This window comes from Ictidomys tridecemlineatus, chromosome 10, assembly GCF_052094955.1.
Source record: "Ictidomys tridecemlineatus isolate mIctTri1 chromosome 10, mIctTri1.hap1, whole genome shotgun sequence".
NCBI classification, from domain to species: Eukaryota; Metazoa; Chordata; class Mammalia; order Rodentia; family Sciuridae; genus Ictidomys; species Ictidomys tridecemlineatus.
In genome coordinates, this window is record NC_135486.1 from 66,389,545 (window position 1) to 66,416,744 (window position 27,200).

The window sequence follows — 27,200 nt, forward strand, 5'->3', positions numbered from 1 at the left end:
TTTCCTCTTGCTTTCATGTGGCTGCCATTATTCTGCCATTGGACAGCCTTGCTCAGACTTGGGGAAATTAGACCTGCTCCTGGCAGGGTGTGGTGGTGCCTGTGTCTGGAGTCCTGCTACTCAGGAGGCTGGTGTGGGAGGATCACTTGAGACCATGAGGTCAAGATGAGCTAGAGCAGCACAATAAAAAAGGGAGGAAAGAAAGGGGGTAGAAAGGAAAAAGAAAGGAAAGAAATAGGAAAAACATTGCTTCTTTCCACAAGAGGGTGGGGGATTCCTGAAGGGGAGGGCAGCCTGGGGAGAGGACTTGCCTTCTGTCCATCTTGGGTACATGCCAGGATGGGGGTGCTGACCTGTGAGCCACCTAGGGCAACACAGCCACTGTCTGGTGCAAACCTTGCCCAGGGCCTGGGCTCTTCCTGACCAGCAGTCAGTCACTTGGCCTCAATCCATGGAGACTGTCACTTCAGTGGCCAAAGCATCCTTACATTCTTCTGTGGAGCAGGCAGGTAAGATTCTCAGTTCTGGGTCAGCCTATCACTGACTTCTGTGACCAGAATCTCAGAATCTACTATTGAAGATGAAAGGACCCATACAGGCACCGAGATCCTGTGTCCCTTGGGCCACCCCATCTGTGTGATAAAAATCAGGACTAAGCTGGTCAAGGAGTGGCCTGAGAGATGTCATCTTCCTCTACACCTCTCAAAGTCCCCTGAGTACCTGGGATCAGTCCTAGTGCTCACAGAGCACTAGCCTGTGGAGGGGGCCTCGCCCCAAGATCGCCTGGGGTGTGACCCTCCTGTGCCCCAGGCAAAGATGCCTTCTGCACTTGGATGAGAAGCTCCTGTTGTGAGGGCTTCTGGCTCCCTTCCTGGTTGGCTCCTCTGGGTGCAGTTCTGAGCCCTTCCTGAATCCTGGAGGCTCCTGGAGACCCATTTCTAAGAGAGGCTGATGGAGGTTTTCCTTGCTGCCCTTCTGCTGCAGCAAACCTGGGGCGCTCCTGCCCCTCTGCCCTTTCCATGTGGCACTGTTGGGAGTCAACTCTGAATAGTTTCAAGGGCGAGTTATTTACTTCCTGAACCACAGACCTGTGTCTTCCTCCCCAGAACTCACAGGTACATTTGAAGATCACATTTGAAGAGCAGTGGAGAGCAACTTAATTATGACAACACACAAAGCAATCTCCTTCCCCGACACCCTCCCCCCATTTTATTGCTGATCTCTTTTCTCCTCATTCTATATTATTTACTCAGCTGATTAGCTTTAATGAGCACCTGGAGAGTAATTTGGCAAAACATTTGAGGATTTCATGGCCCAGTAAATGGGGAAAAGATTCTTTTAGGCTTGAAAGAGATTGCTTCAGGTGGCTGCCCTCCAGGAAACACACCTGATGCCTCCAAATACCCAGAGCCCGGATGGAGCCACAGGGAGGAGCCACGTGCAGGCAGGAGGTGGAAAGCCAGCTCACGGGTCAGGTGCATTGGCATCTGTGGGGTGCAGGAGGAAGGCACTGAGCTTTGGGTGGCTGAGGCTGGCTCTAGGATTTCTTTTAAAAATTCTCTCAATAAGTACATGCCAAAGATTTTATTAGAAAGTCCTCAGAATTTTGTTACAAAGTTGTATGTGGGTGGGAAGCTGAGCAGTGGGACAAACGGGAGGAAAAGGAAGACATGAGGTTTGTGCCTTCCAGGCCAAAGGCCAGACCTATAGTGTGTTGGAGTTCTGGCACTGCCTGCCCCATGTGTAGATTGATTCCCAAGTTACAAGGGCCATTCTAACTTATGGTCCCTCCAGAAGTCCCTGGGGATGTAGGGGGAGATGCTGGAAGGAGGGGTCCATGGCCAACAGAGGCCTGGGGAGGACAGAGGGGCTGATGTAAGCAGGGATAGGCTTACGTGATGGGGACAGGAATGCAGCCTTTGAGCCTGAAGTCTGAGCCACCTCAATCTGGGATCCCCGTCAAAGGTGAAGCCACAGAGATGGTGAGTCTCCCTCCTTTGCCAGGCCCTTATTGCCATCAGCTCCTCCTGCCCCTTTCACAGTTCCTGGAGTGGGGCTGCCTGCCCGCCCCTGGGGATGCTCTCTCCAGCAAGCTGCTCAGCTCTCAGCAGGAGGAGGTCACATCCAGGCCTCGGAACCCGGTTCTAACAGCAGTGGACTCTGAGTCAAAGGGACCCGTTTCAGAAGCTCGTGGAGCGCGGCTGAAACCACTGGCTTTGAAAAGTTCACATCACCTCAGTGTCCCCACATGTCCCTGTGCGTGTGTGTATGCCTTAACAATCGTTCAGGTCACACTCTTAGGAAACAGTCTGCAGGGAGCATCCCTGATGTGGAACCTCAGAGAGACATGAATCAGTAGCCAGCTCTCAGGCCACACATGTCAGGGCTGATGGCTGTTCTTACCTCAAGCACTGCTGGCCTCCGCTAACAGCTCACAGCAGATCCACGGCTCATGGGTCATCCTGGAGGATGAGGCCTGTCCACTGTGGGCAGAGGACAGCGTCCAGTATGTGATGATCTGAGAAAGCCTTAGAAGCATCACTCCCCAGAAGGGGTCCGTGGCAGGCTGGCCATTCTCTTTATATCCCCAACCCGTCTGCGGTGAGACTTGACACTGTGGGTTGCTACCCAGCATCCAGGGAGTGATTCTCACCTGGTTGAAGAGTTGTTCCCTGTGTGGGACTGTCGTTGGCTCACAAAGCCATGAGAGATGTCCATCAACCCTTCAGCCTGTGTTACCAAGCCACAGGCAAACCTGGAAAAGCTTCCGAGGCTGGGATCAGCCTGCTCCAGCTGATCAGCTGATCAGCTTCAGGAACAGCCAGGGCTCTCATCGGCTGCCTGAAGGGCCAGGGTATGTGCAAGTGTGTCTGTGTGCTGGCATCAAAACAGATTTGGTTGGATCACACCTGCTCACCCTAGACAACGATGTGTTAAACAACGATACAACTGAATTATTGTTTTTATGGAGCCATGGTTCTCAAGTCTATCAAGAAATCTGGGGATGAGGCTTCCAGGTGATTCTGATGCAGGCTGAAGGCTGAGAGCCACAGGTGGAGGCAGACTGCCAAACATTAGTCCTATTTGGAAAAGGGAAATAGCTTTGTCCCTGAGGGATGGGGTGCAGGGACAGCTGAGGGCACTGAGCCCTGATGCTGCTGCTAGCTGGGGTCTCCCTTCTCCTGAGGGCCTGCTCTTCACTTGTTTACCCTAACATGGTGTCACAGGTTGCTTACCAGTGAATGGACTGGCCAAGGGCCTACCCTCAGTGAGGTCAGCAGCAGCTGGGAAGGGTCCTATGTGGTCCTACATGGTTTTGAGCACAGCTGGGTGTAGGGATTCGGTGTTTGGGATTGGGGTCTTTGATAAACTTCGTGATTGTGGCCTGCTTGGTGACTAGGGAGTTTCTGTGCAAAGCCACAGGATGCCTGGCTGCTGTAGCAATGTCCTTCGTGAGGAAACTGTTGGAGCCTTATCAGTTTCAACCTTCATCTCAGGCACACAGCTCCTGGGAATATAGAGACTTGTAGGTATTCTGACCGTGGAAATGTACAGGAAAGCATTCCTCTGGTGAGCAAACTCCCAGGGGGTAACAGGCACTCAGTTTCCCACGCTTGGAATGCCCTGTCGCTTCTCCTTGAAGGTAGTAAGATAACATATAGGTGCAGTATCTAGTTACTATGGTAATGTCCTTAGAGAAAAGGGGGCTCAATCAGCCCGGACTTTGAGCTCAATTATCTAACAACTGGGATTAAAGGCATATAGTATTTAGTAATACTATAGTCATAGTCCTATGAGCTATGTAATTTTTAAGATAAATAAACATGGCTGCTTAGAGAGGCAGGGTTTTTTTTTTTTTTTTCCTATCTCTGCATCCTTCTGTTTTCCTTATAGCTGGGCAGGAGGGTGTGCCCCTAGAATGGGGTGTGGCTGTGGCATATCAGGGCTTGGCCACCTTCTGGCATGACATGGATAAAAAAATAGAAATGTTTTTTCTTAGTGCTGGGGATTGACCGCTGGACCTTATGTATGCCAAGCACATGTTGTACCACTAAGCTACACCCCTAGCTCTAGGACACCCTAGAAATATTCTTTTTTTTTATTTTTATTTTTTAGTTATAGGTGGACACAATACTTTTTTTTAAAGAGTGAGAGAGGAGAGAGAGAGAGAGAGAGAGAGAGAGAGAGAATTTTTAATATTTTTTTTTTTTTAGTTCTCGGCGGACACAACATCTTTGTTGGTATGTGGTGCTGAGGATCGAACCCGGGCCGCATGCATGCCAGGCAAGCGCGCTACCGCTTGAGCCACATCCCCAGCCCTGGACACAATACTTTTATTGTATTTATTTATTTTTGTGTGATGCTGAGGATCGAACCCAGTGCCTCGCACGTGCCAGATGAGCATTCTACCACTGAGCCACAACCCCAGCCCCCTTGAAATATTCTTAAACATTGTTTGGAAACCTCTCTGGTATCTCTGTTCATGCTGACAGCAGCATCAAAGACCAAACTCCGAGTCACAGCTGTGTCAAATCAAACCAAGGTTGCTGGGCGATGACAGTCCACTGGTGTCACCTGTTTCTAGTATCAAGACATGCAAAGAAATGAATATGATAAGATGGAGCTTAGAACCAGAGAGCAGTGGCAGATCATGAAGTAGATGTTCAAACGTGGAACCAAAGCCATGGTTTCCTGTCCAGTGTCTGAGTAAATGAGTCAGAGGGAGAACGGTCCAAGCCACCTGATTCAGACTTTAAACCACGCTTCTGGGTGTTTTCAAATAGCCACTCACACTTCCCCTTGCTGATCAGCCCCTAAAAGCCATGTGGCTGGCCTAGCACATGGGCCTCAACCCAGCAGAGCAACTCCTACAGCTATCTGTGTACACAGCTGAATGTTAGTCCTCGGACTTTTCCTTTCTGAGGGGTTTATTTGCTCCTCAGTATTCTATAAAATGCACATTTTTAAGGCTGGAAAGCAAAGTGGTAGTGGGCAATGGGCCATAGGAAGTGGTAAATTTGGGCTATGAATCAGCTGAGGGTTGAAGGAAGACAAATTCAATATACAGAAACCTCTATTTTTTTACATAATTTTTTTATTAAAAATTTTTTTAGTTGTTTATTGACCTCTATGTATTTACTTACATGTGGTGCTAATAATCAAGCCCAGTGCCTCACACATGCTAGGCAAGCACTACCAACTGAGCCACAACCCCAGCCCCCATAATTGTTTTTAATCTACATTTTTTTTCCAGTACTGGGATTTAAACCCAGGGTTACCTAACCACTAAGCCAACCACATCCTATTTTATTTAATTGTTATTTTGAGACAAGATCTCGCTAAGTTGCTTAGGTCCTTGCTAGTTAGCTGAGGCTGGCTTTAAACTTGGGATCCTCCTGCCTCAGCATCCCCAAGTCACTGGGGTTAGACATGAACCACCATGCCTAGCTAAACCTCTGTATTTCTGTATGCTAGCAGTGAACAGTAAGAAGTTTAAAAAATACCACTTACCAATTGCATCAAAATGACATCCTTACAGATTAATTTTTTAAAAGGTTGTGTATGCCCTGTGTGTTAGAACTTCAAAACATTACCAAGTGAAATTAAGACCAAAATGGGGGATCAGAGGACCTAATATAGAAAAGTCACTACAACCCCAATATCAGCCACAGCAGGCTTTCTCCTAGATGACACACTGGCTCTAAAACTTATGGACACACAATGGATTGAGAATGGCCAAAATAACTTTGAGAACAGAGAACAAAGCTGGAAGACCTCCCGATTTCAAGACCTATTATAGAGCCACAGTCAGCAAGATGGTACCCAATGGGCGAACAGGCCAATAGAACACAATGGCTGAGGAACATCCATTGCAGATGTGACCAGATTTCCCACAAATGTGCCCAAGAAAATCAATGAGAAAATAGATATTTGTCAAATGGTATTGAATGCATTTTTTTCTTACATTAGAGAACTATATGGAAAAAAATAACAAACTAAAATTGGATCATAGATTTAAATGTAACACTAGACTTATAAAATATCTAGGAAAAAATGATAGAAAATCTTGGTGATCTTGGGTTTGGCAGAGTTTATCAGAATTAAGTCCTCCTCTGCACTCCCTGCCCCCCTGTACTGGGATCAAACCCAGGGCCTTGCACATGCTAGGCAAGCATTCTGTCACTAAATTAATTATACCTTCAGCCCTCTTCATTTTAAGACAGGTTTCTCACTAAACTGCCCTGGCTGGCCTTGAACTTTCGATCCTCCTGCCTCAGTCCCTGGAGTAGCTGGGATTATAGGTGTGCCATTGTACCTGAAAGAATTGAGAACGTTTTTCTGAGAAGGCAGCTACAAAAACAGAAAATAAAGTGACAGAGAAATAGTTTCAAGGCATATATGTGTCTAAGGATGCGTCTAAGACACAAGGAAATGAGTACTATTGTGTGGGCCCTGTGATCTCCACTGTTCCTCAGGGCCCTAGGAATCTGAGGACCAAGTTTTAAATGGGTGGGCCTAATGAGTCACCTGGCATTGCAGGCCATTTTACATCTGCAGCAAACTCACAATCATTTGGGGAGCAGAAGTCAGAAAGAACAACTCAGTTGTGACCCACTGGGATAAATTAAGGGTTCTGATGGCTGAAATCCAAGGCACCTCCCAAGGGCCCCATGGAATTTCCTCAAAAATAGCACAATTGCTGACAGAAAGGAACATTCCATAGAAAATACGGTAGAGCTGTGTTCAAAGTCAGTTCCAATTTTTTTCGCCTTTTAAGCAAAACCAAAAACAAGATTGTCTTGCTTCCTCCATTGCTCCCAACAAAGGACAAGCAGGGAATGCTTCAGGGTGAGGGCTTGGCGCCCCCTGGTGGTCCCATTGGCTCTGAACTTCACAATCATTGAGTGGACCTTTAGAAGTCAAGACCAGCCAGGAGGGGGCGGCCGGGGTGGGGGGTGGGGTGGGGAGTGGTCCCCCCACCCAGCTGAAGGTGCTGCCTGCAGAAACTTGGCCAATACATCCTATCCTCACTCATCCTGGTGAGTTGGGGGACACACTAGCTATTCAAAATAAAACGCTCTGAATGGCCAAAGACAATACTTCAGAGTTCTTGTTTTCTTTTACATAATAAGTCAGTCAAGTTACCATGCTCCAAAACACATAAATAGGGCAAGTCACAATTCACACCCTTTGCAGCCTGAACAAGAAGCTGGGATCCGAGACTGGCCGCCACGCTTCAAGTCCAATATGCCACAAGTCAGTGACAAGAACCACAGGTCTCAATGGGTGCCTAATATTCTTTTTTCAGATCTTAGAAGAAACCCAGGAGGAAGAGCTCCCCACATGGTGGAGAAGGTCAAACCCAGGCTGCTGCTGGCCACTGAGGGTATGGAGCCCCTGAAGTGCAAACTACACAACAGACTTCAAAGACCTGTAGGGGCAACAAGAAAGAATGTCAAACATTTTACATTGATCATACATTGAAACCATATTTTGAACACACTGAGTTAAATATTTCAGAATTAACTTCACCTGTTTCTTTTTAATGCTTTAGTTACTAGGATGTTTACAATTCCCCATGAGGCTCGTGCTGTATTTCCATGGGCAGTGGTTCATTAGATCCCATGGAGCTCCACTAAAAGCTTTGGGTTTATTGAAAAATTGGCTGAGGAGAGGCAGATGGAGTCAAGGAGGGAGGAAGACAGCTGGGTGTTTTGGCCTTCCCCTACCTGGCTTGATAACCGACCTGCCCCTACAGCCCTGACCAGAGGCAGAGGGGCTCTGTCCATTCAGGTACGGCTGAACTTCCCTAGAACTTCCTCAGAACAATGAAGTGTACTGGGCATTCAATCACCCAAGACCTGCCCCACTGTGCAGGGTTTGGTTTGCTGCTTTGTTGATTGACTCAGTAATGGGGCTGCTTGGAGGGATGCTGAAGCAGCAGAAATGGCGGTCTGGACACTGCTCTGTGACAGTTGCCTACCTCACAGGCCCTTCAGCAGCTTCTGCATCCTGATGAACGCTGCCTGCCACTGGGGACAGGCCCACCTGCTAAGGGACAGGAAGAGGCTGACCTTCTTTTTTTGTGGCAGTGAAAAAGTATTTCTGGGATTGCAAGCAGTAGTCCTCAGGGACACCTCCAGGGCCTTCAGAAGCCATGAACTAGACAGCATGTATTTTTACACAGGTGGGGAGAGGCAGAGCGGGACTTCAAGGAGCCAGAACCTCACACTCCTTAGCCACGATAATTCTCTTTCTTTGGAGAAAACACTGGGCATATTTAAAACTGCTCTCATCAAAGGCACCTTGAAATTCTGGGAGGTTATGGCTTCCTCTGGATTAAATTTATGCCAATTTTCAGCTGTAGTTTATAATGCTCCTCCGAGCTCTGGGCTCAGGCACTGTTTCTCTTACTCAACAAGCATCTCAAAAGTTAAAGAGAGAATGTTGCTTCCTCCAGCCCAGGATTGTTACTGCCCCAACTTCCTCATCTCAGCAAGTGTGAGCATCATGGATACAGCCAGTATCCTTCTCCTGCTCCATCTACCTGGCTGCTGCTGCTCTCCAGGGACACATCTGTAGGGCTCTCTCCGTCACTTTTTAAAAAAATATTTATTTCTTAGTTTTAGGTGGACACAATATTTTTATTTTATTTTTATGTGGTGCTGAGAATCAAACCCAGTGCCTCACGCATGCTAGGCAAGCGCCCTACCACTTGAGCCACATCCCCAGCCCATCTCCGTCACTCTTAACCCTCTTCTACTTTATTTCCCATAAGGTATCAAGAATGATCTTAAAACATAAATTGCTTAATTCAGCATTTATTCAGAAATTATTATTACAGACTTTTTACATGGTTCCCGGCACTGAAGAAACAGCACTAACAAAATATATATGGAAAAACCCCTGCCCTGAGGAAGTGTGCATCCTAGCAGGGGCTAGCACACAGTAAACAAGATAAGCAATCTATTAGACGGTGATCAACAGACAAAAGATGGCAGGAAAGGAACGCCTTGTAAGGACAGGTGGAACTTGGATAGGATTGTGAGGGAAGGTGGCATTGCAGACTACCCAGACACGAGAAGTTGCTACCAGATCGCCAGAAGAGTGAAGGCACAGGTGAGGGCACTCAGGTTTTACTGAATGAGCTGCGTGCGTCTGGGTGGTTTTGATGGGGGTAGAGGGCAGGGATGTCTAAAGACTATGACAGTGGAGAAAAGACTGAGAAGAATCATGGTAGTAAACAGGCAGAGCACTGAAAAATGATTTTTCTTGAAACAGTGTCAGTTACGGAAGAGTTCAGTCAAGGATAAGCCTGAGGCTGGCGACTCAGCTGTGATAGAGATGCACAGTGCTGCAGCAGACTTGGCTGTAGACATGGGAGACATAGGCTGCCTGTGGATATCGTGTAGACTGGGATTGACAGGAGAGGCCAGTGGCTAACATATGCTTACCGCTGTCACTACAGGGTTACAGATGGACACAAGACACCTGACTCATACTAGGGAGGCTCCAAATGCAGGGAGGAGAGGACACCTGCCTGACCAGGTCTGTGGAGTTCTGTCAAAAGCAAGTAAACAACTTTGATATTTTAAATGGTTCTAAGTGCTACAAAGTGAGATAGGAATGTGGCAAAGGGTACCTGCCAATCTCAGGGTAAGTATCATTTTGAAAGTAGGCCAGGTGTGGTGGCACATGCCTGTAGTCTCAACGACTTGGAAGGCCAACCTGGGCAACTCAGGAAGACTGTTTCAAAATAAAAAAGGGCTGGGGATGTAGCTTGGTAAGGCTCTGAGTTCCATTCCCAGTAATAATAATTTTAGAAAAGCAGAAATATGAAGTTAGGGAGTATCCCAAGCTAAGGAGATGGCAGGCCTGAGGTCTGAGAATGAGCAAGTCGGCTGTTTGAGGAAGAGGAATCAGGCGTGAGTGGTCAGCACAGGCAAGCAACTGCTCATTTTGGAGAGTCAGAGACTATGCTAAATGGTTGAACTCTATACCATAGGGACAGCTGGAGGATTTGAAGCAAGGGCAGGGAAGAGCATGGCTCGTACCACTAGAGGGGCTTCCAAGAGATGGCTGTGCTGAATATGATGTCAGGAACCACATGTAATGACATAATGGAGGCAGAGTTGCCAGGACTCAATATATTGAGAGAGAACATGGGAACTCATGATGGCTTGCGTTTTGGCCTGAGTTATTAGCAGAAATACCAGTTGAGATGGGTCATATCAAGTAAGCAGTTAGACCCGCAAACCTGGAATTAAGGGCAGGTTAGGGATGGAGGTTACTAAAGTGTCCAGTCTGGACACATGGGTTGCTCCTTCTTTCTTAACAGTCCTGATTTTGCTCAGGGACCCACCTCTTTATGTTGCATATGCCTCAGGGGGGTGCACAGGTTTCCAGAGGCCCAAGGTAGCCCTAACTGGCCTGAAAGCCAGTGTCCTTTGACAGTGATGGGCCCCAACTGTGGTCTAGAAGATGTGAAATTATTGACAACTTTTCCTTATTCCTAAAAGCCACCCAGAAACTTCTTCCCTGCTAACATTACAATGTTTGCCTATAATACCTCAAACTGCCAGAGCACCTGTGCTGCCTTCAGGACACTGTCCTGAAGCTGGTAGAACAGGAACATGGGAAGATGGCAGGCTCGACTCTGCTGACCCCCTCCTTTTCCTGTAATAACTTCTGGTTGAAAATTAAGAATCAGCCCAAGAAGGCAAGAAAAAGATAAGAAATGGAGAGCAAATGAAGAATAAACAGTAAAATGGCAAATACAGCTCTAACATATCAATAATAAATGGTTAAAATAAAGATTATGAGGTAAAAGATCACTACAATAAAAACTATAAAACACTGAGGAAAAGAAATTAAAGACACAAGAAAGAAGACCTTCCATGTTTAAGGATAGGCAGAATTAATATTACTAAACCCCCCAATAGGCAAAACAGTTCTAAGTTAAAATGCTGGAGGTATCACAATACCTGACTAGGTATGGAAATACCGTATGAGCCAGCTGTACCTCAGTATTTATACTCAAGAATCAAAGTGATCATATGATATGATACATGCACACCCACATTTACAGAAACAAAATTCTACAATAGCCACATTATGGAACCAGCCTACACGTCCATCAATGGATGAATGGATTAAAGAAAATATGGTATATATACAAAATGGAGCTTTATTCAATCATAAAGAAAAATGGAATTATGCCATTTGTAGGAACAGATGAAACTTGAGAACATTATGTTAAGCAAACTAAGCTAAACTCAGATTTTTTTTCTCTCATATGTGGATGGTAGAGAGGAAAAAGGAAATGGTAGGCAAGATGGATCTCTTGGAAATTAAAAGCATATCAGTAGAACAGAAGGAGAAAGGAGGAAAAGGGGAAATACAGGGGAATGATACTGACCACATTGTTATATTGTGTGTAAGTACAAATATGTACCAATAAATCTCACCATTGTGTACAATTATAATGCACCAATAAAAACATGAGGGGAAAAAAACCCTCAAAAATATGATGTAGGTAGATTGAAAGGAAAAGGATAGGAAACAGTACATCATGCAAACATTAATGAAGAACAAAAAACAGAAATGGGTGTATTAATTTACAACAAAGTAAAACTTCAGAGCAAACACAATTTCTTGAGTCTAGGAGTGAGGTTACTTAATGATTAGAGGGTTGTTCCAACAAGACGACACTGTGACCCTTACACTTGCTTCACCAAACAACAGAGCTTCAAAATATATGAAGCAAAATTCATTGAGTTAAAAAAAGAAATAGCAAAACACAGAAATGTTATATCTATTATTTTAGTTGGGAATTCAACAACACTTCCACTTTCAGGAATGAACAGAATGACTAGATATAAAGCCAGTGAGGAGACATATATAACTGAATAATACGATAAACCACAAGGGTGCAAGTGACATAGAACATTCACCAAGATAACCAGATCCAGAGTCATAAACCTGGAAACATTAAGGAGAACTAAAAGCTTTGTGTTCTCTGGCCATACATAAGAAATCAGTAACAGAAATAAAACAGAAAATCTCAATACTTGGAAGTTAAACAACACACTTCTTAATAATTCAAAGGAAACTTAAGAGAATATACAGGACTACGGTGCAGTTGGGAGGGAAATTTAGATACTAAAATGCTTAGAAAATAAGGTCTTGAACCAATAATCTAAGTTTTTTTTCAAGAAACTAGGAAAGGAAAAGCAAGATAAACCCAAAGCAGCAGAACAAAGGAGGAAAAGGGATTAGCAGCTTCCAGTGGTACTGATCCAACTTGGGTGTCAGGCCTGGGGTTTTGGTGGAGACTGCTTGCTTTTCCTCCAATGACTCCACTGCTCAAGAGCCAAGGCCCTCTCATGCTCTGCTTCTTGGCCACTAATTCTCAACAGATGCTACTGTTCTGAATGATGACCCTAACAAGACTCAGGTATTCAGCAGCATCCTAAGTCTCCTATTTGTAAAGAAGTGAGCCAGGAAAAAGATGTAACTTAGCTTCACTAATGTTAGGATCATGAGGAATTCAGAACTCATGGTGTGATTTCCTCTGGTCACAGAGCAGGAGGGTGCTCTGGCGACCCACATCACCTGCTGCTAGGCCAGTCATCAGGCTCTGAACTTTTCTGATAAGAAACTGCCTTCCAATGCATTATACTGTAGTCATTTTCTTTGTCCCAAAGTACTGTTCCTACACTTGGGGTACACATGAGGAGTAGGTTTGAGGATAGTCGGCCAGTAGCCTAACTGTAGGCTCTCCTCTCAACAGTCTTAGAAGTAAGGATTGCCAGTGTGTAGGACTCAACAGCTAAATTTAAACAGCTCATATTCCTACTTGGAAGAGGGAAAAGAGGAAGAAAAAAGGGCAGCAGACAGGAGGCAAAGAGGGTGCAGCAAAGAGAATGGGTAGAGAAGAGGGAGGAATTTAAGGATGTGTGCTTAAGGCCCCCTTGATATATCTGCCATATTCCCTCTGCTGGTTACCGGCTTCTCTCCATGGTTCACAATGCAATTTCCTAGACTAAGACATGGTAAACCCAATCCTTCTCTGCCAGGACACATGGTAGGTCACAGAGAAATTATGAATTAGGTAACTCATTGGTACAGGTCAGTATCAAGTCTGTGTGAAGACACTTTGTTGGTGGCTGTGACCATGGAGGCCCCAGGCAGATCTAGCTAGTTCTTCATTCCTCAGACTCTCAAAACATGTCCAATCATAGAAATCATCTGGGAGCCTTAAAGAAATTTCTAGGCCTGAAATCTTAGTTCAGCAGGCCAGGGAGAGCCAGATTTTTTTATTTATTTTTATTTTTTAAAATAAGCATCCTGAGCCATGCATAAAGGCAAAGCTCTCTTAGGATTGGGGTAGTTAGGAAGTACCACTGTGGCCCAAGGTCAATCCATTCTGAATTGACTAATTTTGTTTGTAAATATCCCACGTTTTGTTAAAAAGAAACTCCTGCATTGGACCTAAACACTTATATGTTAATTCAGTACACATGTTCAATAAACTAAGTTTTTTTTTTTTTTTTTTTTAACCTATGCAAGGAAACCCTGGTATTCAACTAAACTGAGTATCTCGGGGCCCATGCCCATGCAAAGGGGGAACTAGTTCCTTGGGCTGCATCTGTCTGCAGGAGGCTCTCTGTTCAGTCCTGGACCCTGTGGTCATTCTTTTTCTACTGCTGATAGCCTTTTCTCACTTAATTCAATATACTGTTAAAACTTGTCCTTTTTAGGGTCAAGCAGAACATACTCTCCTGTGACTCATTCATCATTCCTTTACTCAAACAGCAGACTACTCAAGTGATCTGAACCTGACCAACGTCCTCATAGAGCCACCAGCTCTGCAAGAATGGGGCTTGGCCTATCCAGCTGAGTGTTACTTTTGAGCACGGGCTCTAGTGTGCCTCCCACCAGCTCCTGAGAGCACAAGCTCTTTAACCACTGGGAAGTGAATGAAATCTCTGTTACATCATCTGGACACTCCTGCTGTGCCCTTCCCTCTTGCCCATGGCTCTAAAGTAAACCCGGAATACAGTGCATTCAGGAAAACACACACATACATTTTACTCTAAGCAGACCAACAGTTTACTTGGATCAGAAATGGCTTGTACCCAATCAGGAAACACATGGCAATGTGTTAGTGGTACTCCTTCAATTATCAGTTTTATCCAACAATTTAGAGAAATATAGAATTTCAACATTAAAATCAGGATATATCAAGGAATGGCTGCATTCAAGTTCACAGTTCTTTTTTGAGGAAAAAAGGATGCTAACATTTAAGGTTTAGTTCTTGCACAACTTCCACAACCATGAAAAGAACACGTCTTAAGTTCTGCTGCTTGACCAGACCAAACGTAGTAGTCAACCTACAGAGGTACAATTATCATTTTAAGCCACTGAGTTTTGGGGTAGTTTGTTACATGGCAATAGCAAATCACAACCTCAGCCTATTTGTTCCTAAAATTCCAAGGCCAGCGCTGTGCACCAAGAACATATAATTAATAAACACTGCAGTTAACATTGTTATTGAGCATATACTGTGCTATAGACTGCACTAAAAACAGGAGATGTGATGGTGATTCAGATGGAAACAATTCTTGTCTTCACGGAGCACATTTTATTTCAACTCTGATGAATTCTGTTAAAAAAAAAATCTTAGTAATACAGAATGATGGGTGAATTAAACACTATGGTGTCAGTCCAAAGAGAGAGAAAAAAACAGAAAGACCAGATAAAGATCCAGGTATATGTGGGTGGTTTCTCTGAAGTAACAAAAGTGGCATTACAAACCTGTGGAGAAATAATGAACTAATTAATGATACTGGAAAAAGAAACTTCCCATTTAGCAAAAACTAAAACTGGATTCCTACCTCTGACTACATAGACACTCAGAAAATCAAAATTCCAGCTGGATTAAAGACAAAAGTATGGAAAATATTACTTTTGTGACTTCTTAAACGAGACCAAGACTCTCAAACCACAAAGGAGATTGATAAATTTTACTACATAATAATAAAAAACTGTAAAAAAAAAAAAACTACTCTAAATAAAGTTAAGACAACTGGTACACTGACAAAATATTTTTTATATATATGTACATGTAAAACAACGGATTCAGAGCCAAAACAGATAATCATTATTTCAATAAGAAAAGATAACCTGGTAGAAAAATAGGGAAAAGATATGAAAAGGCAACTTGCAGCAAAGGAAAATCAGTCAGTTAACAATTAAACAGACCAAGGTCTAGTAGGTTTGTTTCACCTACCTTAGCCTCAGATGCATGTTGGCACCACCAGTATTTATGGCAGGAGTCCATAACTTTGTTTTCTGAGACCACTCACTTGTGATCTGGAGACCACACCAACTCAAAAGCAATTCCAAATAACTCTGGGGACTTGTTATGAGAGGTGTCACCATTTTAACAAAAGAAATAGGAGATCCTTACCCAGGGATATTCACTTTTTGTATTAAACCTTGGGCTTAATGATGGCCTCTTCATGAATACTCGATTTTAATGCATACTCTGTACACTTTTAATACATAAGAGGGAAACCTGTGCGCTGTGGATCAACTCACATGACAGGCTTGGAAGCCTTTACAACTCCAACTAAGTTTGGGCACCTGTGTATTTCTCATGTACACTGATAGGAACAGACCAAAAAAAAAAAAAAAAAAACCCAAAAACAAAACAAAACAAAAAATCATTTTTTAAAAAGATGCATTCTTGAAGTTTTAATTAAAAAAATCAAAAGAAAAACTGAACAGTGCCTAAATCTTTATTTTTCATAACCTACATTTTTTTTCCAAATTAGACAGTTTTACACTGAATGACACAAAAGGAAACTTAAATTACCAATAGTTTACATGTAAGCTTGATTCCAGTCTTAATGAAAAGAAGTAGAACAAAAAGAAAACCCTCAAGAAAGCTTCCACATTACACTTCTGTGACTTGGCAGCTGTTAGTACTCCTTGAATCTTCGATTGTCTGCTGCTTTCCGTGTTAACAGGCTACAAAGCACACAAAACCCACGACTATAGCTCACTGAAGGGGACACAAAGACAGGTATGCACCATCAGTCACCTGTTGTAATACATCATACCAGTTTTTAAATGTAAACTGCAAAAATCCTGACTAATACAGCAACATAAGACATTTTTTGCCACCCACTAGTGGCAACCAGTGATGCAATGACAGGAGGGACTGATCAGAGACATCATGACACCAATTCTTAGAGAGCGACCACTCAAAATTCATGTCTGGTGACACGGGCCAGATTCTTACTCCTATATTTCCAAATGATTAGTATCACACAATTTTACAAGTTAAAATGTCATTTGTGACTGCAGTATTTGATTCTATAACTCAAGATACTGCTGAGAAAGGAAGGAGTAAATAAAAAGTATGAAAACCACATATCATTAGCTGTATGTGACATAGCAACAGTCTGCATGCGCCCTCACAGCTTCCTATAGTGATAACTCCCATTTTCTAGCTGAATGGAAAATCTTAAGGTACTATCAGAAAGGTTGTTTTGTTTTTTTGTCTCGTTTGTTTTGACATGTAGCTATTTGGCATATCACCTTTGCTTAATTAAACAGAGTGCTATAAAAATGACATCTGAGCATAGTTTTAGCTCTTGATGCCAGACGGTCCCTGGCTAAGCAGAAATCAACAGTGCACTGACCTCCTCTAAATGGCAGAACCTACCAGAACAGCACCCTCACTGTCATGACTACCTACGCCAACACATGCCCACCTGCTCTCTGTCCTGTGTGCAGCTGCTGACCTTTATACTTTCAGCTCATAAACAAACTTGGAAACTATATAGCTGGCTACCTACACACACGGCGCTGCAATGCTTGCGCCTTGGGGAAAGGACTGCCCATTATTAAAAACCAGGATTCACCCTGTGGGCATTGTGACTTGGGGATGAGGTGGCTTTCAATTCCCTGGCACCTCTTCCAGCAAATATGTGACATGAAGGACCCTAGGTCTCAGAGCTTGCCTTTCCAGCTTTTACAGTATCTGTTAGCTTGGGTTTAAGAAATCAATTATTTCTGACTTTTTTCCTTCTTGGTCAGTGATCTGACAACTATAAAGAAATTAATCCCCATGTTCCTTTAATGGGCAATTGAAGCCTATTAGCATTGTGTTTATTTCTATATATTTGAATAATGACAACTGCTCTGAAAGAAATGGTCAAATACATCAAGCATGTTTTGTTTTTTTTTTTTCCTGGCAGGATAAACCACACTTAGCAGTGTACTTTTTAATTAGATTTTTTTTTAACTTTCACTTGCATATCCTGCTAGTTTCTGCTTTCTATACTTCAAAACCCTTCACATTAGATATGATTAGCATGTACTTATATACTTTTTAAGAATATGAAAACATCTGAAGGCTTTTAAAAGACTTTCCACTTCCCTTTTGCAGCAAAGAGGCAGAATCAGTTCAACATACCAATATAAGAGGGGGGGGAAAAAAACCTCAACAAATTAAAATAATGTTCAAACCACAACATTTAGTTTATCTACATCCAGCTCAACAGCAACATTTATAATATATCAATAATTTTTATCAGATTTTTCTCTGTAGGGTACCTTTTTAATATGTTCTGATTATTTACAACTGTACAAGCAAAGCACACTCCAAGTGCACATATTTAATACAGTATCGACTATTTGCATTTACAGGATTTTTCAACAATCTGAAAAAAGATCAACTGTTGAAGATCTTTAAGGTATATTACAAAAACTACCGCTAGTTCTTGTACTACAGTATGCTTACTCAGCAAAGCTAACAACAAGAGATCCACACCGGTAACTGAGTAACTCTGATCCACTCCTGCCAACCCAGGGGCCGGTCTCCATGAGCTCTAAGCTGTCTTATACAAAAGTTAAGGCAAAGTCATTTTCAAGTTTAAATAAAATTCAAGTCTTTAAATATTGGATGGAAATAATTTTTTTTTTTTTTAAAAAAAACCCTCAGTCTTGTTAAATAACATTTTGTGGAATAAACTGTATGGTTACATTTAGCAGGAAATATTTTAATGTCTGCTGCTTAGAATACTTAAAGAAAAATTTTAGGCATTTTAAAACAAAATAATTTATATTTAACTTTATTATAAACTTGCTAACTTTAGTGCATCCTTGTTCATCAGAAGTGCAACACTTCTAGAAGTGAATCAATGAAACCCTCATCTTGGAGGTAAAAAGAGCAGGAATTTCTGTCCTCCACCAGCCAAAGAGGGGGAAAAACCACAAACACCATTCTTTCACGGTTACATACTTTTAAATCCATGTGCCGATGCAGAGGTACAGGAAGACATCCACATGGAGCTGACTAAAGATGTGGACTCTTCAATGAGAGTGCTTAGGGGGACATGGACAGAAATGTGCACAGAGCAGGCTCAAGGCCAGGAGCCAGGCAGCCAGCTCACAGGGATCAAAACAACATCATGGTACAACTTGTGGTAATGTGTCAGTGGGCAACAAAGTTTATATTTTCATTTAGGTTCTATTCACAATGTGCTTTGAATTTATTTTACATAATAGCCACTTGAAACTGGAGTGAGAAGCTGGTTACTTGCTTGCAGTACTTCAAAATTCTAAGGTGTTAAATCTTTCTAGGGTGCTCTCTGCAGGTTCATTCTGCCCACTAGGTCAAAAAAAAAGAACTTTTTTTTTTTTTTAAAATCAAAAATCTAGAATCACCTGTTAATGGTCTAGATGAAAACACAGCTCCATGCCAGTGTGTTGGCGCCCTGACACTGCTAGCCCCTTCCTCTGTGAGGCTGGGTCTGCCTCTGTCAGCGCCATCAGCCCTCATCCATCTGCTGGGACACCTAAAGATATGCACTTGCAGACCAGTTATTAAAAAAAAAAAAAAAAAAAGTAGCATAGTTCCCTTAATTTAGAAAAACTTACTATATATAGCTTGCATTCAGAGCCATGTGGAGGCTTAATAAAAAATATCAATTTGTTAGGATAAATGCATTTTTCTACCCTGAAAAAAATCAGACTTATGCATCACCTCCAGTTAAGCACCAACCTAAAATAAGGTTTATATTAATTAAATCCTGAAAAATAGATTTTTTTCAAGAGTGGGAGAATCCGACTCACAGAAGAAAAATAACTTGCAGGCATCCCATGGGCCTCACAGACACTGCAAGCTCCTAACCAGCGACTCATTCTTATACTGAGTGGGAAGAGTTTTGTTTGTGGTTAATACAGCTCTTTGCGACCCCTCCCAGGCATACAGTTTTCACTGAGGAGACTTTGGGGGAGTGTTCTGTTCTCTGTTGAGACGCTTCCCGACAGCTGGGGGTGAGGGTCGGCGCCCCGGCTGTCTCCTCTGGTCTTTGGGGGCTCCAGGAGTGGACTTGGGGGCAGAAGGCTCCCTGTATCTCTCCATGGGCTCAGCGAGCTTCTTTTCCTCCTTCCCACAACCAACAGTGTTTGGCTTTTGTTCTTTTGGGGGTTGCAACGGGGAGGAAGGAGGCTCTTTACTCGTTCTCTGACAAATCTCTGCATAACTGGGTTTTCGCAATTCCTGGAAATAGACAAGTGTGAAATTACATGTACAAAATGGCATCTCCAAGGATGACATGGGAAATCAAGTTAAAGTAAAAAGAAAGTTTCAATTATAAGTAAATTTTCATCTTTACAAGTGCTTTTACTTTTATAAAATGGGTAAAATTAGAAAAGGTATAGCAATGAAGTGTGAACCAAATGTGCCCAAAGTCTGTCCACTGTGCAGCCTTTAAGTGTTCCTGGGCAATGTGGAAGCCTAAGAAGAGGCCTAAGGGGGAAAAAAATGATGTTTCAAGAAAAAGACACCAACACTACTTCCTTCAGCACACAGAGGCAGAACTTTCCAAGGTGCTCACAAGGGGGAGCCCAGCTGTCATACACCCAGCAGCCCTCACAACTTTTTTTTTAAAAACACATTTCAAATTAGAGGGCAGGAAATATAAGCTTAAGAACAAGGAAGATAAAAGCGAAAACATTAACTTCCAAATCTAAACAGCTCACCTAAGCCCAAACTGAGAATGACTAAAATCAGAAGTAAGAAAGGCTATTCTCATCAAAAATAAATCTACCAGACAGGAAGGAAGAGCAACTGGAATCCAGAATGAAGATCTGCTAGACCCATAGGGTAAAAGCTTATCCATTTTTTTCTTTCTAGTTACTCTGCCGCCCCTCTTTTTTGGTACTAGAACGCAGGGGAGCTTTATCACTGAGCTACATCCACAGTCCTTTTAATTTTTAAGGCACCAAGTTGCTTGGCTTGGCCTTGAACTTGCAATTCTTCTGCTTCAGGTACACAAGTAGCTGGAATTACAGGTGTGTGCAGCTAAACTTAGAATATTCTTCTGTTTTTTATCACAGAGTAAATGCTAAACTGATCAAAATTTCTATAGAAGAACAGGGGTTGGGGAGTATTATTTCTACTCAAGAAACCTCTATCAATCCACACTGTATTCTGTACAGAAAACAATTCACACAGATACACATAAAAAAACCCATCACATTAGGTTGGATTAAAGTGAGCTGACGGCTATGGCTCAGTGGCAGAGCACTTTCCTAGCACTGGGTTCATTCCTTAGCACCACATAGAAAAATAAACAAGTGAAATAAAGGCAGGCTGTCCATCTACAACTATAAATTTAAAAAAAAAATGTGCCTACATTACAAAGGAAAATTTAAATTAAAAAACAAACAACAACAAAAATCGAGCAGGAGGGCAGTGCTGTGACTTTTTGTCACACTAGAGTCTCTGTGACTGTTGGGGGAAAAAGACAAGAGCAAATACTTACAGTGGCAGCTCCGTTCACTTGCACTGATTTACATGCAGTTGTAGTAAGGGAAGAAGGGAGTCTGTCCACGCTGTGGGTTTCCCTCTGCTTTTCTACCACCTTGGGATCCCTGTAAAAAATGTCAGCCAGTATGTGAATTTGATGTGACATTACAGGTCACTCAAATTAGTAAACCGCACACTGTCAGTAGAACATTAATACTCACTCGGGTAAATGGGCTGGGGAAGGGGTTCGTTCATATGTTGCTGATACAGCACAGGAAGCTGGCACTGAGGGCTCTCTAGGGACCACTACAGGAATAGTGTTCGTACTTGCATCTGCATTGAGGCTCTGAAAATCACCAGAATAACAGTTTAAGACAGGCTAAAGCAGCATTCATCAGATCTTTGGTAAAAGGAGGTAAAGATCTATGAATTAATACAAGCACAGAAAGCCCAAATGCGCCTGCAGAGCCTGGTTCCTGTTTTCCTGTCAGAGATACAAGCAGAGCTGAATGCTGGAATACAGTTGTGTGTTCATCCTATCCCAGGAACAGAATGAGAATAACGATCCCCCCCCCCCCATCCTCCGGGGCTGAAACACAGTCAAATCACAGCGTAAGGACAGAGTAGATGGTTCTCTCCAGCAAAACTGTCAAAAAAGGTTCCAAGTTTTTCCTCTGCCTATAGAGCACTCATCCCTCTTTCTCAGCAAATGCAGAAACTGGTCTAGTGTCCTGGACTCTGCATTCCCATGATAATTATCTGGAAGCTTATTTTCTCGACTGAATAGCTATTAAACACCTCTTACTCATTTGACACTTGAGGACTCACCTCAGCCTGGCATCTAACAAGCTCTCAAAGTCTGCTAAGTGTAGAGCTCCTAACACAGATAAATATGACTCATTCTTGTAGCTTATAAAAATGCATTTGAGTACTTTGTGGTAAGTGGTAGGTACTCACAGGAGTCCTCACTTGAGTTCACAAACAACCTGGGGAAGCAGATGTGTTAATGTTCCCAGTTTAATAGGTAAGGAAACTGAGGCCTAGAACATTCAAATTAATTTGTCTAAGGCCACAAAGCAAAGAACTAAGAAAATCCAGATTTTCTTACTCCAGTTAGCAATTCCTGTGCAGCAACTATTTCATACAAATTCAATCTTATTCATGTTGTACATAATGACATACTTGTTAGGTAATTTAAGAAAGGCAACAGGACAAACAATTGGCAGAACTGAGGAAAGCTAAGGCTTCCTTTTTGTAAAGGATACTTAAATTCAAGATATGTTCAGCTTTGATGTCACTCAACAAAGACATACTACTGAGCTTGGAAAGAGCCAGAGTGACGCTCACAAGTCCCACATCAATAAAGGAGGGGTTGAACTGTCTAACCTCTGAAGTCCTTCTCTGCAGCTCTAAAATCTGAGTATCCAAGTAAATGCAAGAAGCTGTTAGAGATGTCCCCTAAGCAGGAATAATACAGACCATATCCCCTGGACATGCAATCAGGCTCCTATTTTCGTCAGGTAGTGATTTTTTTTTTTCCCTCAAGAGAAATGTTACAGAGAAACTCAAAACTCACAAAGCAGTAGCTACTGTTTCTGAAGCCAGGGTGGAGCCTGCCTGTTCTCTCTTACCCATCCTCTGGGGGAGCAGGCCATGTTTGAAAACCAGTGGTTAGGGCTATTAAATTGCACCAATTCTCTAACACCATTGTTTACTATAAGATCTAGAACTCTGTAATACACACAACCTCCAGGGTTAAAAACAGGAGAAATTATCACTTACCAATATGCAAAGGACTAAGCAATTTCACCTTAGTCTCAAGATACTGCAGCAAAATCCAGTTTATACTCTGCCCTAGTAAATGAGGAACATTCATGTCCACTACAGTGGTTCTTAATGTGGGATGTGGAATGGTTCCTGCCCCCAAATCCAGAGGCCATGGAAATTCTGCTGTCAGGTGACAGCAGAAAAGGTGGTGGTAGTGGATTACACTGGACAAAGATACATGGGCGATTCTGATTTGGTGAGAACTGTGGCCACTCCTTGTGGGGCACACACCCAATTAACAGATGGGGAGAAAGCGGTTTCTTTGTAACTTTCACAGCCTTAAAACACTGATTCTGCAGTAGGACAAATCCCTACATTAGAATGTAGTAGGAGCGCCAGGAGGGAAGCTCTTTTGACCTAGGTAGCTGAGGCTGATCCTTGGGGTGCTAATTCCTGGCACCTTGTATGGTGGTCTATAGTGTCACCCAAATCTACTACATTATAGCAAAGTTACTCCAACCTTCTTGCTACTTGTCCCATGGAGATTATTAGAAACTGTTACTTCTAGTAAATTCAGATTTTTCTATTTCATCCTGTTGTCCTGTGAAATAAAGGGGATCAAAATGACAATAAGGAAAATGCAACCTAGGTTTCCAGTGACAGTCTGCATAGCACACCATGCACAGGTTCTACCTCTGACATCAGCAGATGGCAGAGTCACACATACCCTGGCCCTGGGTGCAACACTGACAACACCATGTGTACTTTGCAAATCACTCAACCTCTCCAAACCTCACACGAGGATTTAAATAAATAAATAAATAGAAATAATAGTGTAAAGAGCTTGGCAAAGTTCCAGGCACAATCAGTGCTCAGTGTATGTCAGTAACTGTTTGACTTGTAACGTCTTACTCTTTCTTTTGATGGTCCTATGATCAAGCTAGATAGCCTGTTTTCAAACAAGTCCTCTGTCTTCAAATTGCCAGCAGCTCCAGGTAATGGAGGAAAGTTGGACAGTCCCAGTTCAAAGCTTGGTGATGGAGGCTTTGGTGGTGTTGGAGACTGAGTCTGGCTGCTCTGAAACAGAACAACACCCCACAAAGTCACATGAGTGTGAAGAAAGAACACAAAAGAGTAAGACAAAGAATATTTGGATTAAATATCTGTCTGAAAAAAGTCTGCAAACAATGAACAATAATTCCTGGAGTGTACCAAACTTGTAAGGGCCAACATTTCCCAGAAACAACAGGATTATTCCCTATGAGAGCAGAATCCAGAAGAAATGTCAGAACTCGAGTAAAAGCAGATTAAAGGATGAACATAGATCTAAGCTAAAAGAATACAACTATTTTGGGCAATCCTTAAGTGGTAGAAGTGCCCACTTTTACCTGATTATGTTCTCTCAGAACCAGACTTATACTTAATTGGTTTTTCTTTTTTAAAATAATACTTTAGTTGTAGATTAGCACAATACCTCTATTTATTTTAATGTGTTCTGAGGATCAAATCCAGTGCCTCATTTGCATTAGGCGAGCACCCTACAACTGAGCCACAACTCCAGCCCCTTAGATTTCTACTTATTAACCACTTGCATGCTCCCTACGATCTAGTAAAATGAACACAGTGCTCAAAATAATCCAGCAAAGTTCTAAGTTACACACACAGACACTGAGACCTCAAAGCAAGTTTTTTTTTTTTGAACCAGGGATCAAACCCAGGAGCACTTTACAACATCTCTAGCCCTTTTTGTTTTTATATTGAGAGAGTCTCACTAAATTGCTTAGGGCCTTGCTAAGGTGTTGAGACTGGCCTTGAACTTTTGATTCTCCTGCCTCACCTCCCAAGCTGCTAGGACCACAGGTGATGTGCCACTGTGCCTGGCATTCAAACCAGTTTTAGAGGTTCAAAAACACCTATTCAAAGAAAAAGCATTTTGAATCTTCACAAAAAAGTTACTAAATCTTAATTTTTAGGGGCAAGAGAAGACAGTATGTTGGAGTTACAAAAGTGATTAGGACTTGACTTTGAAGGCAGAGTTTAGGATTTGAATGCCTATGGCTGAGGTAAAACTGCTGTTCCTGGTTGGGCTCAAATGTTCACATATTTGTACCTGTCTGTAAATTAAAGTATGCAGTTACAATTGGTGTATTCTCTACAATAAATGTAACACATGAGTTATATTCCTGAACTTGTAAGTGGTTAACAAATATGAACACATAAATCAGGAAAACAAATGAACCAGAAGTGGAATGAAAATGCTTCAGAGCAAGAGTGTAGAATATTTCATAATGGACAGGCAGATGACACTCTTGTTAGTCTAACTGGCCATAGACATTCACTAATTACAAATGTAACTAACCACCATGAACTGCATTGCCAAAGGATTAGCCAAAAACTAGACTGACCTTATTACCGGGAGAATTTCTGAGTTCTATAAGAGAATGTATCTTTTGTGATGATAAAGCACACACACAATGGCTAAGGGGGCTGAACCAAGAATTTTCTCAAGGTTTTTTTCTAGTTCTCCAAGTGTGGAATTCTGTTATCTGCAAGTCCACTGGATATCTTCCTTAAATGACTTTATATACAATGGTTTTGCTACAATATTCTCCTATCACTGGGGTTGAAAAGTCCCAGCTTCCACTTTGAATCCCAGAACAAATATATTCCACAGGACAGACTCTGTCTAATCCATTTAAGCAAATTGACCACATCTCATATACTTAGCACACATAAGAACTTATACTTAATTGGGGATCTGTCCTGTCAATTATAGCAGAAGGCAATGATGTTTTACATATACTGTGTAGATGAGAAAATGTTTTGAATGAAAAGAACTGATGAACAAATTTCTATACTGAATCTTATTTTACTTGTTTAAGGGCTCTAATTACAGCAGTACCTCCTTACTGATGATTTTCCAGTTTCCATTACCTGTGGTCCAAAATATTAAAGAAAATTTCAGAAAAAAAAATCCGTAAGTTTTAAACTGTGTCATATTGAGTAACATGATGAAATCTTGCACTGTCCTGCTATGACCTGCTTGGGACACGAACCATTACTTTGCCAAGTGTATTCATACTGTATATGCAACCTCCTCCTTAGTCACTTAGTAGCCATCTTTATTATCCCAGATGGACTGTGGTATTACGGTGCTTATGTTCAAAGGACACTTATTTTACTTAATGGCTCCAAAGTTTTAGACAGTGATGGTGCCAATTTGGTTAAGCCACAAAATGCTTCTCTTAAAAATAAAATTGCATGCTGTGGTTGCTAAGATCAACAGTAAGAGTAAATCTGCTATCTATGAAATTGAGAAGAAAAAAGAAATTCACACTAATTTTGTTATTGCACCACAAACTGCAAAATTACAACCACAATGTGTGTTAAGAGCTTAGTTAAGATAGAAATGGCACTAAATTATAGGTTTCATTATTATTCAAAGGTTCAGGCATCCATTGGAGGATCAGGGAGGGAGCTACTTTGTTCTAAATTCTACAATTAATTTATTCACACTGGGAAAATGCCTGACACACATGTATAGACCACAGTATGTTTAAGAATCAGCCTTTGGTTGCACCTACTCCACAGTGTGCATATCTATATACTACGGAATAACAAAACAGTTAGCAATCTATTTTTTAAAACTCCACAATTTTTTAGGCCACCAAAAACACTGGTTATTCCTTGTAGATATCACCTTAAAAGAAAAACTTTTCTGAAAGGTTCCTTCTCATTTGAAGCCTTAACTCATTTGATTACCTGACATGTTTATTTAATATTAATGTCTTGTGAAAATGACATATGCTTGATATACTCACTGTAAACTTCTCCTCTCTTTTCTTCCGATAGCCGAAGGAATTTTTCCTAGAGGAATGGAAAGCAAAAAAGGCTATTTTTTCCCCATTTGGAAAATTTACTGAGCATGTATTTATACTTACATATTCAAAGAATGCATCAACCAGACTTAATTACTTTGTAATCTTTCAAAGATGAATTTTGACTCTAAAAGCCCCACTTTTAAAAGGATAAAGAAAATAACAACAAGTGTGTAGTAAAGGATTAAAATTGATATCTGGAAAGCTAAACATTAAAAGGTATAAAAATATGTTTTAAAATAATTTACCTAGTGTCTGCTTAAAATTTTTATTAAGATACAAATCTACTCAGCTGGAATGACAAGATGTATATATAATGTCTGACATTCTAAATGTAGAAGAAATTCATCAAATGCATATTTGCTTATCATCGAAATTTCAAACACCCCAGATAACCTGTCCCACTCTCCCTCCCTCATACCTCTCTTCTGCTTCAATGACTTCCTTTACCACAAAAAACACACAAGGCTATCTAAATCCCAAGAGTTTTCTCTCCCTACCTGTGTGTTGTATGAAGAGCGTTCTAGATTCCTAGCATTCAAAATTAGATTCCTGCATGCAGCAAGGCTATGCTAGGCAGCACTGCAGCTTATAAATGCATAAACAAACATTTATTAAGTAGTAACATCATGTAAGGTCTTGAGATCACTAAGATGGCTAAGACATTCCCACTGCCCTGGAAAGATTTGTGGTTTAACAAGACACAAATGAATTTCAGTGTA

At 42.0% G+C, this 27,200-nt stretch overlaps 1 protein-coding gene across 3 annotated transcripts in view; it reads right to left on the reverse strand.

The window, feature by feature from the left end:
• Positions 1-7,093: 7,093 nt before the first annotated feature.
• Larp4b (La ribonucleoprotein 4B) overlaps positions 7,094-27,200 on the reverse strand; it is a 101,317-nt gene continuing 81,210 nt past the window's right edge. For all 3 annotated transcript variants that reach the window (XM_078023132.1, XM_078023131.1, XM_078023133.1), the window contains 5 exons: positions 26,422-26,467; positions 23,513-23,677; positions 21,055-21,179; positions 20,850-20,958; positions 7,094-19,582 (listed from right to left, as the gene is read on the reverse strand). In XM_078023132.1, the coding sequence (XP_077879258.1) occupies positions 19,295-19,582; positions 20,850-20,958; positions 21,055-21,179; positions 23,513-23,677; positions 26,422-26,467 (733 nt within the window). In that variant the 3' untranslated portion in view covers positions 7,094-19,294. The remainder of the gene's footprint in view (positions 19,583-20,849; positions 20,959-21,054; positions 21,180-23,512; positions 23,678-26,421; positions 26,468-27,200) is intronic.